Source organism: Centropristis striata, chromosome 23 (genome assembly GCF_030273125.1).
Source record: "Centropristis striata isolate RG_2023a ecotype Rhode Island chromosome 23, C.striata_1.0, whole genome shotgun sequence".
NCBI lineage: Eukaryota > Metazoa > Chordata > Actinopteri > Perciformes > Serranidae > Centropristis > Centropristis striata.
Window position 1 is genome coordinate 29432142 of NC_081539.1, and position 19699 is coordinate 29451840.

The 19699-nt window shown below is 36.4% G+C and overlaps 2 protein-coding genes across 2 annotated transcripts; both read left to right on the plus strand.

The window, feature by feature from the left end:
- Positions 1-999: 999 nt before the first annotated feature.
- rgs9bp (regulator of G protein signaling 9 binding protein) lies at positions 1000-5987 on the plus strand. The gene is made up of 3 exons (XM_059327494.1): positions 1000-1095; positions 3520-3826; positions 5602-5987. The coding sequence occupies exons 1-3, from the start codon at positions 1000-1002 to the stop codon at positions 5976-5978; spliced, it is 780 nt and encodes a 259-aa protein (XP_059183477.1). The 3' UTR covers positions 5979-5987.
- A 3555-nt stretch (positions 5988-9542) lies between these two features.
- mcur1 (mitochondrial calcium uniporter regulator 1) lies at positions 9543-16972 on the plus strand. Its single transcript, XM_059327490.1, has 9 exons — positions 9543-9851; positions 12226-12339; positions 12426-12529; positions 13618-13719; positions 13894-13935; positions 14095-14166; positions 14529-14582; positions 15929-16043; positions 16326-16972. The coding sequence occupies exons 1-9, from the start codon at positions 9575-9577 to the stop codon at positions 16379-16381; spliced, it is 936 nt and encodes a 311-aa protein (XP_059183473.1). The 5' UTR covers positions 9543-9574; the 3' UTR covers positions 16382-16972.
- Positions 16973-19699: the final 2727 nt, after the last annotated feature.

The window sequence follows — 19699 nt, forward strand, 5'->3', positions numbered from 1 at the left end:
CTGTAAATTTAAATATCAGCAAAAACTAATTTAGACTGAATATTCTCGTTATTTTTAAGGTAATTGTGTCATTCATTCACACATCATGGCAAATCTCCATTAACTTTACATGAAAATGTTATATTTTTACAGCAAAGTCCTACAGTTCATGACAGTAAAAGTAAAAATTGTGCTATTCCTTGATTTACGGTAATTAAAAGTGCCTACTAGGGTATGTGTTTGTGTTTTTTGCACATTGTTAAAAAGGTTTTCTAGTCTAAAACCTGCTCCTGAGTGTGAATTTACTACAATATTTTTGATGGCATGTGTTTTTTGCACATTGTTAAAATGTTAAATGCTTTTCTAGTCTAAAACCTGCTCCTGAGTGTGCAATTAAGACTATATGAGCAAATGTGCTGTATAGTAAAAAAAAAAAGTTATATACATAAATAGGGTGATACACAATTTTTAATTTTACGCCCCATTCCTGATGCAATTTGACAGTGTTTTACTGTAATTTCTCCAAACATTTTTTACAGTGCATAGCATATTGACCCTTACAATTGAGTGAATAAGGTGTATACAGAGCGCAGCCTCCTCTCAGTTAGTGAAAGGGCCATTGTGGTAGAGACAGCCAGCTGCTTTTCATCTCTGTCTCACTGATAGTTAATAAGATTAGCTGTCCGTCTTGGCCTGCGTCAGTGCAGAGGGGTCAATCACAGGATTACCACCTTGCTTAGGAGTTGCATCAGTTTATTGCACTTTTGTCCTCATTCCTTTTGGCTCTTTTGTGGGGAATTTTTGCAGCTTTCCAAAGCATGTTTAGCACCCGTAATAGCAATTTAGTCATCCGAGTGGAATATTGCATCGCATCATGTGGCTGTGGGAGTGAGTCTGTCTCATCCCAACTTCCAGGGGAAGAAGAAGAGGAGCAGGGGCAGCCGCAGGAGTGAAGGAGGGCAGCTGGGCCAAAATCTCGCTGGCTGTGGCAGAGTCTGAGACTCTGGACAAGTTCTCCTCATGCCACTAGTAAATAATAAAGTAGGTGATGACTGCACAGTTGGCACAGACAAAGCTGTGGTTGATGGAAAGGCTCAGGTGGATTCTTTGATAAAGGTAAGCTGCTGCAAGTTTGACCTGTTTTTATTTATGCTTTGATTGGACACAGGACATAAAGAATGGTGTTACTTTAATTATAGTAGTCTCAATCTGTTGTTAATTTTACAGTTGAATAAGCATCTCAAAATGAAAACATGGTTACAAATGTCACCTATTTGGTTCATATAAGTGTTTAAATACAAGAACTTTTCCACTGTACTTTTAGGGAAATATTTCTGACTTAAAATGCAAAAGATAATTGCAAAAGCGTGTTATAAGAGTGTTAAATATGTTTTGATTTAGCAATGAAATCCATCCTCTCTGTTGTCTTTTTAGCTGTTAATATTTCAGAGTAAACATACACGAGACATCGAAGCATCTCTCTCAGCCCCGATGGCTAAAAAAGCACTTTCACTGAAAAGAATTTCTTGGTCCACTGCATCTTTATGGCTGTTCCAGTATCTGTGCTAGATAATGTCATGGCCATGCCTGGAAATTTGTGCCTGAAATTTACTACAATATTTTTGATGGCATGTGTTTTTTGCACATTGTTAAAAAAGGTTTTCTAGTCTAAAACCTGCTCCTGAGTGTGCAATTAAGACTATATGAGCAAATGTGCTGTATAGTAAAAAAAAAGTTATGTACATAAATCAAAAAGATGATATAGCATACGTATAGTTATCATGGCCGTGTTCCCTCCTCACCTATCCGCGCTCTGAGTGCACAAGGTTGTTTTGGCTTATCTAGAAATAGATCAATGATAATGAGATTAATTGTAATATTTTTCATTGAAACCACTACTGCTAATCCTCCAGGGCTAAGCTAATGTCTATTAATACAACACTAACTGTGTTACCATATGATATACAGTAAATTATAAAAGGGGAACATTTCCCAGTTTTTTTTTCCAAGTGGCTTAAGGTGTTTATCAGAATTGTTCCTTACTTTGCTCTGATTAGCATTAGCTAAAAGCTATATTCAAATGTATGATATTAATGTGTTTATTGGAGGACAGCCTGACTGGTGCTAATACATATTTATACTGGTACCTATTTATACTGGTGATTATTTATACTGGTACCCATTTATACTGGTGATTATTTATACTGGTACCTATTTATACTGGTGATTATTTATACTGGTACCTATTCATACTGGTGATTATTTATACTGGTACCTATTTATACTGGTGATTATTTATACTGGTACCCATTCATACTGGTGATTATTTATACTGGTACCCATTTATACTGGTGATTATTTATACTGGTACCTATTTATACTGGTGATTATTTATACTGGTACCTAGTTATACTGGTGATTATTTATACTGGTACCTATTTATACTGGTGATTATTTATACTGGTGATTATTTATACTGGTACCTATTTATACTGGTGATAATTTATACTGGTACCTATTTATACTGGTGATAATTTATACTGGTACCTATTTATACTGGTGATTATTTATACTGGTACCTATTTATACTGGTGATTATTTATACTGGTACCTATTTATACTGGTGATTATTTATACTGGTACCTATTTATACTGGTGATTATTTATACTGGTACCTATTTATACTGGTGATTGTTTATACTGGTACCTATTTATACTGGTGATTGTTTATACTGGTACCTATTTATACTGGTGATTGTTTATACTGGTACCTATTTATACTGGTGATTGTTTATACTGGTACCTATTTATACTGGTGATTGTTTATACTGGTGCCTATTTATACTGGTGATTGTTTATACTGGTGCCTATTTATACTGGTTATTATTTATACTGGTTATTATTTATACTGGTACTGATTTATACTGGTTATTATTTATACTGGTACTGATTTATACTGGTTATTATTTATACTGGTACCTATTTATACTGGTGATTATTTATACTGGTACCTAGTTATACTGGTGATTATTTATACTGGTACCTATTTATACTGGTGATTATTTATACTGGTGATTATTTATACTGGTACCTATTTATACTGGTGGTTATTTATACTGGTACCTATTTATACTGGTGATTATTTATACTGGTACCTATTTATACTGGTGATTATTTATACTGGTGCATACTTGATCAGGTATACCAAATGGCAATCTCCAGATGTGCTGAAAACCTGCATTATTTGTAATGGCCAATTGAATAGAAGTCTATGAGGAAATTACCCTACTTTTCAATTTATATATTACGTCAGCAAACTTTTCCCCATTGAGCTAAAGCCTTGAGTCACTGGGGCACCAGTGCACAAAAAGGGCATTTTATCATGCTTTGGCCATTTAAAGGGCACCCTGGAGGGCACTTTATCTTGTTTTAACCACCACAGGGCACTGTGGGAACGTTTTTTTTTCTTAGAATATTAGAGGTAGCACACAGCTTCAGGTTCCCTTAATTTCGACCTGCAATCTTGTTTTCTCCATACAGGTGGTGGCATGTTACCGGCACTTGGCCTCCTGTGTTGGTGGCTGCACAGACAGCCTGCAGCTGCGGGATGAGCTGCGACAAACACGAGAAAAGGCCCAAAAGTTGTCCATAGCCATCTGTAGTCATCTGACCTCACATCTCCGAAACAAAAGCCTGCCTGAGGAGCAGCGTAAGGAGATGGAGCTCCTCTGGGTGGCCTTCTCCTCCAGCCTAGAGCTCCTCCATGTTGACATGTGCAAAGTCTTCAATATAGGTGACATCTTCTCTCTGGCCAACACTGACACCCTCGTGCAAACTGGCCTACAAGGTAATTTATTGCCCTGCACCTCTTATTGTATATGCAAATACTATTTTATGAGGTAGATTCTTGGGAAGCATATCAGGAAAACAGGGTAAAATGAGATTATTAACCTAGCGTTTGATATTAAAACTCTGGAGGTAATACAAAAATCAACAGCTCCAAAATAATTCCAGGTTCAAAGATGATTGAGTTGTGAATAGGACTGTAATGTAGCAACGTGGACATGCGTGAGAAAATGTTGTAGTGATTTCCAACCATGCACTGCAGTCTTCTCTGATTAATGGTCAGGATTATATATGGATTACTGAACCTGGCACAGGCTCAGGTGTCAAGGGCCCACTGGCCTTCACCTACAAAATGTCACTCAGCAACCAGGAAGAGAATCAAAATGATAGCAAAGAAACATGAAATGACTAAGAAAAGACCGCAAAGTGACCAAAACTACAATAAAAAGACGTTAAACAAATGCAACTGTATGTCCTGCAGGTGGGGGGGCCTTGTGTCATAATCTGCAAATTGCCAGGATTGTACAATGCTAATAATGATATGTCATGATCATATGAGATATATATATATATATATATATATATATATTTTTTTTAATTTATTTATTCTTTTTATTTTAATTAAATAAACCCTGTTATATTATTCCATAAAACGTGTAAGAGAGTCTGGTATGCAAAAAAAATCTGACAACGTAAATATGCAAATTAAACCATGGTGTCGTGGATTTTATGGGTCTTTTTATTGAGCAGGAATTTAGCTAATTTACTACTTACAATCAGATTTAGTCAGAAATAAAGTGACACACATTCTTTCTTAGGTAGCTATAACTGATATATTATAATATGACAGGCTTGCAATAAATCCCCCCTTCATGCAAGATATAAGTTTATCAGTTAAGTTTCTGTTAAAGCTGTTATAGATGTGTGAATTCAACTGTATGGTCATTTTGGAGAACGTACTTCATAGTGTTGCTTTCTGCAGAGAGGTGTTTCTGTTGTTTAGCCTACCCCCACACTGCAAAAAAAGAAAAGTTGGGTGAACTCAAAATTTCAAGGCAACAAACTTCGATAAAATTTCAAGTTGGACAATTAAACTAAATATTTTAAGTTTTGTTTTTGAGTTTGCTCAACTCTGAATTCAGATTTTTGAATTTATAATTTTACATTGTAATAACTTTTAATCCTTACTTCTGCTAACTTCTGCAATGTGCTGAATTGGCACGATTGTAACGCCGCTATGAAATGTCAGCTAATGTTGCGACCACAATTTTGAGTTAGCATTGATACGCTAATGGTTACTCTTGTAGCTGTAACAAGCAGTGCCGCTAGCATCAGTTAGCCGCTAGCATCGGTTAGCCGCTAGCATCAGTTAGCCGCTAACTTTCGCTAATGACCGAATTTCACCGCTTTCCCGCATTTCACAACAAAGAAATAAGAGTTAGCAGAACTATTGTCCCTTGTTGTGAACCCCAACTTAAAGATATAAGTAACAACAACTCACCAACTTGTTTTTGAGCAGACAGCTGGCTTCCTTTGTTGTGCTAACTTACATTAATACCCTAAATGTCAATAATTTATATTTCCAAGTTTTACCAACTTAAATCACTGTTTTAAGCCAAAAAATACAAGTTGGCTTTTTTTGCAGTGCATGGACATAAAAGATAAACACTTAATTATAACCTTCATGAGGGGATTATTTTGTGGAGGACTGTAGCTTTATTAGTTTCTGTCAATATTACAATCAGTAAATCACCAATTTTCTTTCTGTAAATACAGATGGAGGCAGTGATGTAGCAGCCCGAGCTCTCAGTCTGCCAGAGCTGAACCAAACTCCGAGCCCGGCCCTCCCTGCTGAGCTGGAGAGCCAGGAGCGCTGCACCATGGAGCAGGAAATCAGTCAAATCGACCACATGATCGATGACATGGAGATGAAAGTGAACGTGATGCGCTGGATGGTAGAGGCCCAAGGGCCCCAGTACGCCGACCCGCTGAGCAGCACCGACAGCGCCTCCCTGGCTCTGGTCTCCGTTGACGAGGAGCAGCCTGGACAGCCTCCTCTAAGCCAGCGCTATCCAATCTTTGGGTTCTTATTCCTGTTTGCTATTGTTTTGGTGGCAGCCTCTTTATCTTTCTCTATTATCTTTTTCCCATGAGCAAGACCTTAACACACTCAACTATTTTTTCTGTAAAAGCCTGGAAAGCGGAAACATCGTTTTGTAGTATTTGTATAAGCTCTCAAATACTTTTTTGAATTTCATTTCTATCTGCTACAGAGGCTGAAAAATCTATTATTTAGTAGAAGCGTTGACACTTCTGTTGAATTTCCAGAAAAACTTCAGGTTTTAGGGGCTTATTTTAAAATCGCCCAGAGGTTTTACAGTCAGTTTTAGGCGTCAATGGCTTAATAACACTAACAAAAATAAGTTCTGGAAGTACAATCATGTTCTCTCTACATTTTATAATAGCTGCTAAATTATCTACTAGTCCGAAAATACACTGAAACACATCTGGATGAAAACCACTTTGCCATTTATTGCAGTGAATCCAAAACTGCCATATACTTTAAACTATCTTTGTTGAACAAAGTGACAATAAAACTACATGGTTACCAGTTAGAACTGGTTTAAAATGTAATAATATTACAATATAGGATAGGTGGCTGATTTTATTGACCCTACTGTAAAAAGATAGAGCTTATATTTCCCTTTGTTCTATACAATATGTTTTCCTTTCCTAAAAGACATTTGCCACATCTTATCCCTTGTTGCCATGGAGAAGACATAGGAACTGATGCTTTGTAGCTCATAGATATACTCTTCACTTCCAATGTCCTGAGATTTGTTTTGATTTAGTGTGTATATAACTGGTGCTGTAGAGAACTGACAATTTATGGTTATGCATTATAAAAGTATCGACTTTGATATGACACTGTGTTGTTGTCGAATCTTTTTTTTATTGTCTGGCAACTTGGTAAAGCACAATATCTTGTATGTAAAGACAGCTTCTGCCCAGTATTCAAACGGCATTAAACTACTTATTATACAACTTTTTTTTTTTTTAAATTGCAAACAGAATCTATGTCGGTAGGCTTATGGCGTGTGAGACACTGTATAAATATAGGTCAAACCTTATTTTGCCTTATTAGGAAACAAAACTTGTGATGTTGAGGATTCCAATCTGAAAGAAATGAACAAAATTGAACTAAACTCATATCGTTGAAGGCTCAAGTTTTTATTTATTGTGTAAATAGTATGTAATGCACACAAATGTTCTGATTAAAATTTCTTTAGTTGGTTAAACAGTGACGTGTCCAGACTTTTTGACTGGGTGGTTTAAGTGGGACACTGACATATTCAGGGTTGGCTTTAGTATCTGCATGCATACACATGTTGGTATAACATTCATTTACCATTTCTATTACTATTACTGTTATTGGTAACATTACAGTATCGTAGTTTATTACATTACTGTGTTTTGTTTAAAACTGTAATTTAATATCAACAGTCTTACCAATAACAGCACAAAGATCCCGCCTTTAACTAGGAAGATAACCAATCATAGTTAGGATAGGATGTTCAAACATTATACAGTCTATGGTTCAAACCAATAAATAAATAGATAATTAAATAAGAGACATTTCTATTACATTTAATTTTGAAAATAGTTTGTTTTACGAGAAAAAAGTCTGATGTTTCTCAATCAATATGATTTCTGCTGCCACCCCACACTGCAAAAAAGCCAACTTGTATTTTTTGGCCTTAAACAGTGATTTAATTTGGTAAAACTTGGTAATATAAATTATTGACATTTAGGGCAATAATGTAAGTTAGCACAACAAAGGAAGCCAGTTGTCTGCTCAAAAACAAGTTGGTGAGTTGTTGTTACTTATATCTTTAAGTTGGGGTTCACAACAAGGGACAATAGTTCTGCTAACTCTTATTTCTTTGTTGTGAAATTCGGTCATTAGCGAAAGCTAGCGGCTAACTGATGCTAGCGGCTAACTGATGCTAGCGGCGCTACTTGTTATAGCTAGCAAGAGTAGCAAGTAGCAATGGCAAGAGTAGCCATTAGCGTATCAATGCTAACTCAAAATTGTGGTCGCAACATTAGCTGACATTTCATAGCGGCGTTACAATCGTGCCAGAGAAATTCAGAGTTGAGCAAACTCAAAAACAGAACTTAAAATATTTAGTTTAATTGTCCAACTTAAAATTTAACCGAAGTTTGTTGCCTTGAAATTTTGAGTTCTCCCAGCTTTTCTTTTTTTGCAGTGCAATAGTGGTATAAGTCAGACACGTGATTCAAGTTATTTCATACAAGTCTCAAGTAATTATGTCTCGGGTAAGTCTGGTCCCAGTTTATGTCGGGTCAAGCCAAGTCGAGTCCCAAGTCACAACCTAAGAATAATGATTTAATAGTTAACGGCCATTTATTGAAGTTTTAAAAGTCCAACGTCCAAGTCACAATGACTCAAGTCCACCCTGCTATATGTAGTAGCTACTTGTTACAAAGGGGAGCTTTATTTTGAAGTGTGTCACCGGATATTTGGAAGTTTCATGTCACCCTAATGCCGGCAGTGCAGTGGCAATATTAGTGTTATATATATATTAGTGACTGGAAACAGACAGTTTAATTTAAATTAATTATTAATTTAATATTTTTAATGTACAGTAAATATTGAAGTGCATTTTATTATGAATTTCCACAGTGAAGAGTCCTGTAAATTTGTCAGAATATACCTGAAGTCCCGTAGAATGAACCTGCAGTGAAATTAGTGACTGGAAAGAGACAGTTTAATTTTAATTAATTTTAATATAATGTAATATTTTACTGTACAGTCTATATCTAAAGGCGTTTTACAATATAAAGTGAACTTTTGTGTGAATATCATGCAATTAATCTTCAGTTCAGTTCAGCTTTTATTTCGAACATGTGCGAGTAACACAACAAAGTAAACTCAAAAACAAATACATCCAATGAGAATAATCAAAACAAAAAAAATAGCAATAGTCAAAACAAAAGCTGTAATGTGTACGCAACATGTCCAAAAAGGAGTAGGATGAAGCATATGCTTATTTAAACCTACCCCTTCTCCACTACTCAATTAACACTTTTCCCCCCCTAAAAATACATATTTAAATAATACATATTTACAAAAATCTTTTTTTGAAAATAAATAGATTACATAAACAAATACATTAATAATTTATCATTCATGAAAACACCCGGTTGTTAAAGCCCTTCTTCCTCCCTGTACCTTGTGAAAACCATGTGTTTGTACCGCTTTTTAAACTGGATCATGCTTATATACGTTATTTCCATATTTATCTGATATTTGGGCCTGGTTGTAATACTTTATTGTAAAAACTGAAAACCGCACGTGGACACAAAAATTAATACTTCATCTCCTCTCTGCTGGTAAGAGTTTATACTGAAAAAAGGCAATAAAGAATGACAGTAAAGTGTTTATTCTTCATGTCAGCTCGCTTGGAGCAGTTTTAGTGAATTTACCGTAAATATCACAATACGGGCGCATTACATTATATAGGGACGGCTGGCTTGACTGCAGTGTCAGTGTAGTTACCGTAAATATCATAATACGAGCGCACTATATTATATGGGCACGGCTGGCTTGACTATGGATAAACAATAACTGGGTGGAAAGTTGCAGTACAGTCACGATAGAGGCAGTGTGATTTCTGCAGACGGAAGTCCAGCCCTGCTCCGGGCGGAACAGCCTTCATTCACCATGGTGCTCAAACAGTGTCATTCACGACTTAAACGTGTTGGTGTTGTGAACCACCCAGAGACGCGTTATGACCTTTCTTTTAGTCCAGACAAAGTTAGCAGCTTCGTGCGAGCGACAGCAAACATGCAGAGTCTGAGAGCGGCCAACACATCCGCGTGTGTCCGCTGTCTCCTCTCTCCGTCCGGGGGGAAGATCGACAACAAGCCGCTGTGGAGAAGCAGCGGAGCGGGACTCAAGATCATTCACCTGTCTGCTGGCACACAGACCTCCGCAAGAGGTAATTAGAGTGTTATGGTTTATTAAACAATGGCGGAAATATGGCACTTTTTTTTTTTTTTTTTTACATTAGATTACATGTCATTTAGCTCAGCTATTCTCAACCTTGGGGTCGGGACCCCAATTGGGGTCGCGAGATGATTTCTGGGGGTCGCCAACTCATTTTGGAAGTCAGCTCTGTCTCCACTGTGTTAAAGTGTTCATGTGTTTTTAGTCTTTTTGGTCAGTTCATGTCTTTTTGGTCATTTCATGTCTTTTTTTGGTCATTTTTTTGTGTTTTTCTTGTCATTTTGTGACTTTTTTGGTCATTTTGTGTAATTTTTGGTCATTTTGTGTCTTTTTTGATCATTTTGTGGTCAATTTGTGTCTTCTTTGGTCATTTTATTTCCTTTTTGGGTCATTTTGTGTCTTTTTTTAGTCATTTTGTGTCTTTTTTTGTCATTTTGTTTCTTTTTTTTGTCATTTTGTGTCTTTTTCTGGTCATTTTGTGTCTTTTTTGAACATTTTGTGGTCAATTTGTGTCTTTCGTTGGTCATTTTGTTTCCTTTTTTTGGTCATTTTGTTTCTTTTTTGGGAAATCTGAACTGTGCGTGATTCTGTTCAGTGAGCGGGGGTCGTGGACAACATGCATGTTAAATTGGGGGTCGCGACTCAAAAAGGTTGAGAATTAATGATTTAGCTGACGCTTTTGTCCAAAGCGACTTACAATAAGTGCATTTAACCTGACGGTACTAGACTTAGACCACAGGAATCAAGTAAGTACATAACTTTAAGAGCCAACTGTCATTGCTACAAGAGTGTTATATGCTTAAGAAGAAAAGAAGAGAAAAGAAAAGAAAAGAAGAGCTTTTTTTATTTATTTATTATTATTTTTTTAATATATATGACCATGACTCAACAAATGAGAGCCCTGAGGCTAACACTTAGCTGTAAACGTCAATAAGTCCACCGGTTTATGAGCTATTAGTCTCCATTTGTGCTTGAGCTGAGTAAAGAATTAATACAAATTCAAGTTAATTATTTGTTAGCCCTTTAGCTAATTTAGGTGCATTTTTCAATCCTTCACGCGACCCTTCATTTTAATGGTTATGGTCATAAATCTGTACTGTCTGCTTAGGATAGCTTGTTTGTCCTTTCTGAGTTTCAAAATAAAAGCTCTTTTCATGTCAGATCAATGGTAAGTGTTATTAATACATATAATACAATAACTACCAATTTCAAGTCTTTTTAAGCAACTCAGCGTTATATACAGAACATGTAAAGCCAGACCCTGATGCTAAATCCTTAATGTTTCCAATAGACACCTTTGCCCACATCCCACACTGTATTTACACAATATGCCTCGTGGCCTCAGGCCTTTAATTTGTGTGACACCAACACAGAGTGTTATTGATGTGTTATAAATATAAAAGTTTCATCAGTCAACATATTTGTTTATATGGTTGACATTTGTGAATCTGGTTCCACTTGTCACCACCTAACACTTCCTGGTTGTTGTTGATGTAATGGACATAATTCTGCCAATGAGATCAGTTATTTAGATCAGAGGTGTCAAACTCTGGCCCGCGGGCCAAATTTGGCCCGCAGTATAATTATATTTGGCCCGCAAGGAAATACCAAATGACAACCAGAGCTGGCCCGCCGGTATTATACAGCCAAATAATACTACAAATCCCAGAATGCTCTGCTGGTGTTTTGGCTTGAACACAGTAGATCAGTGTGGAGCAAACTGAGCAACAATTAAAGTTGTCTTTATGCACTTTTTCTTGCTAGTCCAAGGCTTGAATGGTTGCACATTCATTGAAGGATATTATTATTAGTCATTTGGTTTATTATTGTTATTTTATTCTTACATTTATTTTTAGCCTGTGGAAAAAGATTACTGTTAAATTTAAATTTAAAGAAGGCCTCATATAAAATAAAGGGACATACGATTTTTATTTGAATTTTTTATTTAAGAAATAAATGCCGTTGATGTGTTTGTTTGATATTTGATTTTGCATGTTTGCAATATTAAGTTATATCAAGCTTTGCTTGTTCCATTTCGTTTGAACTTGTTTAGGTCAATTTTTTCAATAAATATCAATGTTGGCCCGCGACTTTGTACAAGTTTTAAATTTTGGCCCACTGTGTATTTGAGTTTGACACCCCTGCTTTAGATTATTTATGAAGATAAGTTTCAAACCCCATTGATAATGTTGGGATTTAGTTTGTTGTAGTGGCATAGGCAAGCCAGCCACTAAGACTCATGGGGTAAATTTATATATCAAGTTAATACATATAACTTGTATATTTAGTGGAAAAAGTAATGTCTTTATAATTCCAGTGCCCAGGTAACAGTTGGATAATCTCCCATGTTCTCTCTTTGATTTCAGAGCTGAGTACCTCCAGCAAAGCCTTCCAGTATATAAAACAAGATGCGCCAAAGTCTGAAGGCGGGAAACGTTTTTTTGATACACATGCGGTGGTTCGACTCTTTGAGGAAAATGGTTTGACTTCTTTGTAACTTCAAACATGTCATAATATCCCTATGCTTTGTAGATTTTCCTTATAAATACACATTTTCCATTAACAGGCTTCACGACTCAGCAAGCTGAGGTGATGGTTCAAGTTCTGGTTACTATGACAACGTCCAACATGGATGTGATCTATCATGACATGGTAACCAAAGTGGAACAGGTGAGACTGTAAGAGAAGCTTTGTTTAGTGCAGCTATTCTCAACCTTGGGGTCGGGACCCCAATAGGGGTCGCGAGATGATTTCTGGGGGTCGCCAAATCATTTTGGAAGTCAGCGTGTGTTAATGTGTTTTAGTCTTTTTGGTCACCAAATGTTTGATTTGGTCAAAATGTGTCTTTTTTGGTCATTTTGTGTCTTTTTTTGGTCATTTTGTGTCTTTTTTTGATCATTTTGTAGTCAATTTGTGTCTTTTTTGGTCATTTTGTTTTCTTTTTTTTTGTCATTTTGGGTCTTTTTTGGTAATTTTGTGTCTTTTTAGGTCATTTTGTGTCTTTTTTTGATCATTTTGTAGTCAATTTGTGTGTTTTTTGGTCATTTTGTTTCTTTTTTTTGTCATTTTGTGTCTTTTTTGGTCATTTGGGGGTTTTTTTTTGGTCATTTTGTGTCTTTTTTTGATCATTTTGTAGTCAATTTGTGTCTTTTTTGGTCATTTTGTTTCTTTTTTTGTCATTTTGGGTCTTTTTTGGTCATTTTGTGTCTTTTTAGGTCATTTTGTGTCTTTTTTTGATCATTTTGTGGTCAATTTGTGTGTTTTTTTGGTCATTTTGTTTCCTTTTTTTGGTCATTTTGTTTCTTTTTTGGGTGATCTGAACTGTGCGTGTGAGATTCTGTTCAGTGAGCGGGGGTCACGGACAACATGCATGTTAAATTGGTGGTCGAGACTCAAAAAGGTTGAGAACTACTGCTTTAGTGGACATTTACCGTAAATACAGAAGTAAACTCTATGTCAGCCTGTTTGTTTCTTCTCTGTGTGTCACTCATAAAGGTCACTGAAACAAGTTCACAATGTTTATCTCTGACAGCACCTTTACTAAATTAAAATATGTGGTTAACTCAGTATCTGTGCTTGGTCATCGTAGTAAAAAACGTGTATGTTTCAATAAATAAATTCAGATTTAAGTAGAGATTTGAAAAGTTTTCTTTTTTGTTTGCTTATCCATTTTAAATAGTTAAAGTGTAAGTACTGGTTCACTGTCCAGATGAGTAGTTTTCTTTATAACTTTTGTATTTGTTGTGTGTGTTTGTCAGGAGATCATGTTGCAGCGTGTGATGTCTCAAATAGCATCTGTAAAAAAGGACATGATAATCCTTGAGAAGAGTGAGTTCACTACTTTACTGGCAGAAAATGAGGTAAGTGTGTTCATCAGCTAACTTAATCTGTTTCCCAAAAGTAATTGTTGCTTTGCATCTAGTCCTTTTGACAAAACTACATGCAGTTAAATTATGGTGTAGCGTGCACTATGTTCTTGTTGGTATTTCTTCTTGTGTTTATTAATTTGAAATGTCTTTTCTCATGTCTTCTAGAAACTCAAGATCCAGTTGTTGCAGCTCAAGGTCACACTGGCTGTAAGTGAATCCTTCTGATTTACTCATATCACTTTATGCCCAGGTTTAATGTTAGAAGTTTTAATTTAGAAGCATTTATTTATCATTTTTTTCATCCAAAATGTTTTTATTTATGTTTTGTTGTGACTTTTCTTTGTGTAACTCTGTTGCCACCTGTAGGATATCATGAATAAAGTACGCTCAGACACTATTATGGACATGAATTTGGAGAAAAGTCGTGTAAAAGAATTGGTAAGTGTTCGTGAACATTCTTTTTAAAAAAAAATCTTGACTTAAATGTGCTTACAATGACAGTAAACATTACCTTTTACCTTTTAGATATGACCACCTTTAAAACATACTAACACTGTATCTCATTGAATGCAGTGCACTAATGTTATTGTAGCTGTCAGATAATAATCCATTTTGATATAAGTAGTAATCAAACATACATAATTAAAAGAAAGATGGATTTTTTTAACCCAAATTATTCACACACAGTGATTTAAAAATGTACTGTTTTATTGACACAGGAGAGAGGGAGGACACAGACTAAATAAATACTTTTTTCTGTCTATTTTTCTTCTAAATAAAACGATATTTCTTGTTTTCAGAAAGTGGAGCACGAGAAGAAGCTCCTAGAAGCGCGAACTGAGATTATGGAAATGGTTTGTATATTTGCTGTACACCTACAGTACATTTTTCCTGTTTTATCACATTTCATTTTTAGTTCATCTTAATCTACATAATGTAAACAGAACAACCAATGAGATGCAGTAGATGAATTATACGTTGTAACTAGAAAATTTCCTCTGGGGAAATTCTGAAAGGGCCACGGGGGCTACTGCCGGTGTGTGTACACTATGATGAGATTCTTCAGAGATTGTGTGTGTGTGTGTGTATCTGTAACTGTAATCACATCAAAGATCAAAGGCAATCAGATCAAAGCAATCAACAGAATTAACTGACACCTGTTAATGTCCCGGAACATTGACAGGTGGAATTTCTGGCCTCGAACAGAAAGCATTTTTGGCAAAACCATAATACCTATCATTGATCCGACTTCACTTTGAGCGTCCTGAGTTCTTCCTGAACATCTACATATGATTTTTTTTAAAGAAAAATAAAAAAATAGCTTTGTTAGAGCGATCTAAAAAACTGTTCCATCTTCCTTTTTTCCGAAATCTTCCTGCGTTTTTAATATGGGACCCAATAAGGCTGTTGGTGGTGTTGGTGGCGCATCTGTGCATCCTACGCCCAAACTATAACTCTGACAGCTTTACCAGAGGATTGTGAGGGAGAAGACCATTTCCTACATTTCTATGTATAAATTATTTCTGTAGAGTGGAATTTGCGGCCTCGAGTGCAGTTTTAAAATTTATTTTTTGACAATTTTTTCTCTCCCTCTACACTCTGGCGATGATGTCACACACTGTGACACGAACATTCCGTGCAATACACACCCATTATAATCTCAGAATTTCTCCAAAAATGATCATGGTCATTGAACAGGGATTGATAAAAAACTATATGACCCATCGAAATGCAAATTAACACACCGATACACAAAACTTGTGTCTACTGTTTAATGTTTAAATGGAGTCTCTAGGTGAAATTATGCCGGAGAAGTAGGCGTTTAAAAATCTCCAATTATTGTTCTTTTTCGCTCATTTTTTGTCGGCCCTCCCATTAATTTCAATGCAAAATTTTGGGCAGTTTTTGGAATTCTGTAGAGAAAACCGCACGTTTTGATATGTAATTTGTCCTGCAACTCTTCAAGTTGTAGGACTAGTAGCGGGACGAAATTGCGTCCGGAAGAGGAAGAAGAAAAAATCCACAGTATAACAGTAGTGCTCGGTGCGATTGCCCCGAGGCCCTAATAAAGGCTGTCACTGATTTAACTCAAAAGTAGTTTGTCCTATTCTCCATTCATAAAAGCTTTTGCACTCAGTTATCTGGTAGATCTTTGTTGGGGCTTCTCTCTGATGTTTGTGTGTATTTTCCTTTGTTACAGACTGCAGAGCAAGATCGTCATTTAACTCAGACTAACATGAAAATAGACACTGAAGTGGCTGGTTTGAAAACCATGTTGGAGTCTCACAAGCTGGATACAATAAAATATCTTGCAGGTAGGACATTATGCATTTTATAATCATTGTTGAATTGCAGAATCAGCAATCATAGCCATGGCCACTTTGACTGTCAAGTCATTATTTTTAATGTTTTATAAAGTTGGTTATGACTGGTGCAATTTAAAGCATTATTCATTTAAAATGCATTCAATACATTGAAGTGCTAATTAAGAAAACTGAATATTCAACTCAAATGCAGTTATAAAACATTTGGCAGAACAAAAGATGAAGTTATTGCAGACTAATGATGACTTTGCTTTTTTATTTTTTATCTTTTAGGCTCAGTGTTCACTTGCCTTACCGTGGTTCTGGGTTTCTATCGTATTTGGATGTAAGCAGCACTATGATTATGATTTTCATATAATGTCTGGTGAAACTTGAACTTTAAATGCAACCTCTGAATCTAATAACAGAAGCAAAATATTTTTAATGTAGAAGAGGTTGCATTTGTTGGTGCAATCTTATTATTTCATTTCAGAAGTAGGAGTTATGGAATAAAGGCTCTGCAAACAGATAACTGGTAGATGTTTTTAAAAATAATTTTGATTTAATTGACTTATTATTTAGGGCCAGTATTATTTGCACTGTCCATGGTTAATTGTTTGGCTATCAGATCATAGTTGATGTATTTATTAAAACTTTTGGACAGACCAATTTGCACTCAGATGTAAAATGAGGAAACATGAAATTATTATTTTTAAAATTGTGTGTATTTATTATGTAACTGTATATATATCAATCTGTAGAGACAAGATCAGAGGAAGGATGAGTCAGTGTGACTCTGAACCATTTTGCTATATTATCACAGATATTTAACTTTTATTTATCTTTCTGCTTTGTGGTGTAATACATGTTTGAACATGATTGATCAACTTTATTATTTGACTAAAATGAATTGTCAATAAATGCAAATGATGTGCAAACAACTGAAGTGTGCCTCTGTTCATTTTACTGAGATTTCAGGGTGTAACTCCTAACTGGAATACGCAGTGTGATCTAGTTGTGGATGGCATTAATATGAGAGCAAACAAATAAATCACTACCATGAGATGAGTTTGACTCTTTGTTCTCTCCAAAGTTTGTGCACTCTGTTGAACTCAAGCAGCACTACACTTCCTGCTACCTTTACCTGGACAAGACTGTTCTCAATCTGTATGAGCAAGTTGATTAAAATTGAGCATCTTCAAATGCTTGAGTCAGACAATTAAGTTTGTCTGAGTTAAGTTTTTATTTTTATTTATTTTGAACAGTTTTGTGGCTCACACACAAACTAATACAGTAGAGTTCATGCATTAGATAGCAGTTTTAAAGGTGCTGTACTTGGTCTTCATAACATCAATATAGCTGCAAACAGCTGTTTGCTATGTTAAGATATAGTGGAGTTATGGCGTGCTGGTGGGAGAATGGAGTCACACTACCTCTTGTTTGCTGTAATCCAAGCTTCTCTATTATTTAACTGAATTGTTAAATATCTTTTTAAAGATCACACTGAAGATCTTCCTGTAAGTCGCTTTGGATAAAAGCGTCTGCTAAATGACTAAATGTAAATGTAAGATACAAATATGGAAAATAGCTAACGCTTTTAACTAAAAAACTAATGGAATGACCCCCATTTTGACACTTTGCACCTTTAAAAAAAGTGCAATTAAAGGTTATTTGTTTGAATGCACCCTGCCTGACACAGTTAAACATGCCACATCAGTAGCCATTTTTAAAAACAGATTAAAAACCTATCTTTTCTCTACAGCATTTGGTTGAATTGTGTGAATTTTTGGTTGTGGGAGTGGGTGCACATGTGTGAGTAAGTAAGTGTATATGTGGTGAATATGGAATAGCTTGTCTACCTGCACTCTTCAATTCATTTGTAATTGATTTTTGTTTGTTTTTCTGTGTTTTTTTGTTTTGTTTTTCTAACTGTAATTATGTGTATACATTGTGAAGCACATTGAGTCTGCCTTGTGCATGAAATGCGCTCTATAAATAAAGTTGAATTGAATTGAATTGAATGATTATGTATATTCTAATACTGTCCAATTCCAACATGAACAGACAATTTCAAACTTATTGTTTGGGGCCCCTGTTGGTCAACCCCATTGCTACTCTCTCACCCCACATCATATTAAATATGCACCAAGGCTTAAACTCTGGCCTGAGCCAACTGGGAGACCCGGAGAAAACCCACGCTATCACGTGGCGTAGGTGTTACAGTCAGGTGGCTTAGCTAAATAAAGGGGACACGCTGGACAAAAGCACCAAATTTTTTCCACGTGCTCTCTATCACCATAAGTTTCAATTTTTGGTAGGAGCCACTTCATCAAGATGGCCGATACGAGATGGCACCCATATAAAGTCTATGAGAACCAATACATCTTCCAAGCCACTCAGAAGGTCAATCTTGGTGTCAAAATCTACATTTTCTGGGTCAAGGAATCATTTAAAGCTGTTGAGATTATCACTAGATGATTATTTGATCAAATAGAAATGTTCATTTTCACGCAGACTGGAAGGCAACTTGCTTCAAGTGCTGCAGCAGAGAATCCTGAGCTGAAAATGTTTGGAATCTAATAATTATGTAAATACATGAGCAAAATGAACATATCTATTTGATCATCTAGTGATATTCTCAGTAGCTTTAAATTATTCTTTGACCCAGAAAATGTATATTTTGACACTAAGATTGACCTTCTAAGTGGCTTAGAAGATATATTGGTTCTCATAGATTTTATATGGCTGCCATCTCTGATCTGCAATCTTGATGAAGTGGCTCCTACCAAAAATTGAAACCTATAGTGATAGAGAGCATGTGGAAAAAATGTGGTGCTTTTGTCCGACGTGTCCCCTTTCTTCCCAAATCTGGTCCTAAACCGCCGGACTATTACCACTGTGTAGCCCCTAAAAAAAAAAAAAAAATCCAGATTGGGGGATGGGGGCTGTAGCAGCCTCCATCTCACTGCTGCTCTCTGGTTCTTTTTCAAAATTGCGACTGGAGGAGACCGGAGCACCCGGAGAAGACCCTCACTATCATGTGGCGTTGGTGTTTCCACTGTGTAGCCCCTAAAAAAAAAAAAAAATGAAGATTGGGGAAGCTATGGGGGGTGGGGGCTGTAGGACGGATGGTTTACTGCTGTCCACCTTCCTCTTCCTGCTACTCTGGTTCTTTTTGTGACTGCTGACTGGAGGAGACCGGAGCACCCGGAGAAGACCCTCAAAAAACTTAAAAACTAAAGAAAAAAAAAGATTGGGGAAGGGGTGGGGGGGGGGTGTAGGATGGATAGTTTACTGCTGTCCAGACAGACAAGCAGCACCTCCCTCACACTGACTCCTGCTGTAGCGGCTTTTCTTCTTGCTCCCCCAGCGTGAGGAGCCCTGTTTCTCCTCCTCTTTCACCTTTCCCACCTCCTGGTGTCCAGCCTGACCTGAACCCCCTGCAGCCTCGTCCTCACTGCTGCTTTGTGGCTTCTTTTTCCTTCTGTAGCGCTGTTTCTTCCCTTTTCTCTCCCCATCTACCTCTGCCTGTCCAGTCTGAGCTGAACGTCCAGCAGCCTCTGTCTCCTTGATGTTCTCGTCCTCTTTCTCCTGTTGTTCCTCTTCTTGTCCGGTCTGAGCTGGACACACTGCAGGCTTGGTCTCAGTGCTGCTCTGGGGCTTCTCTT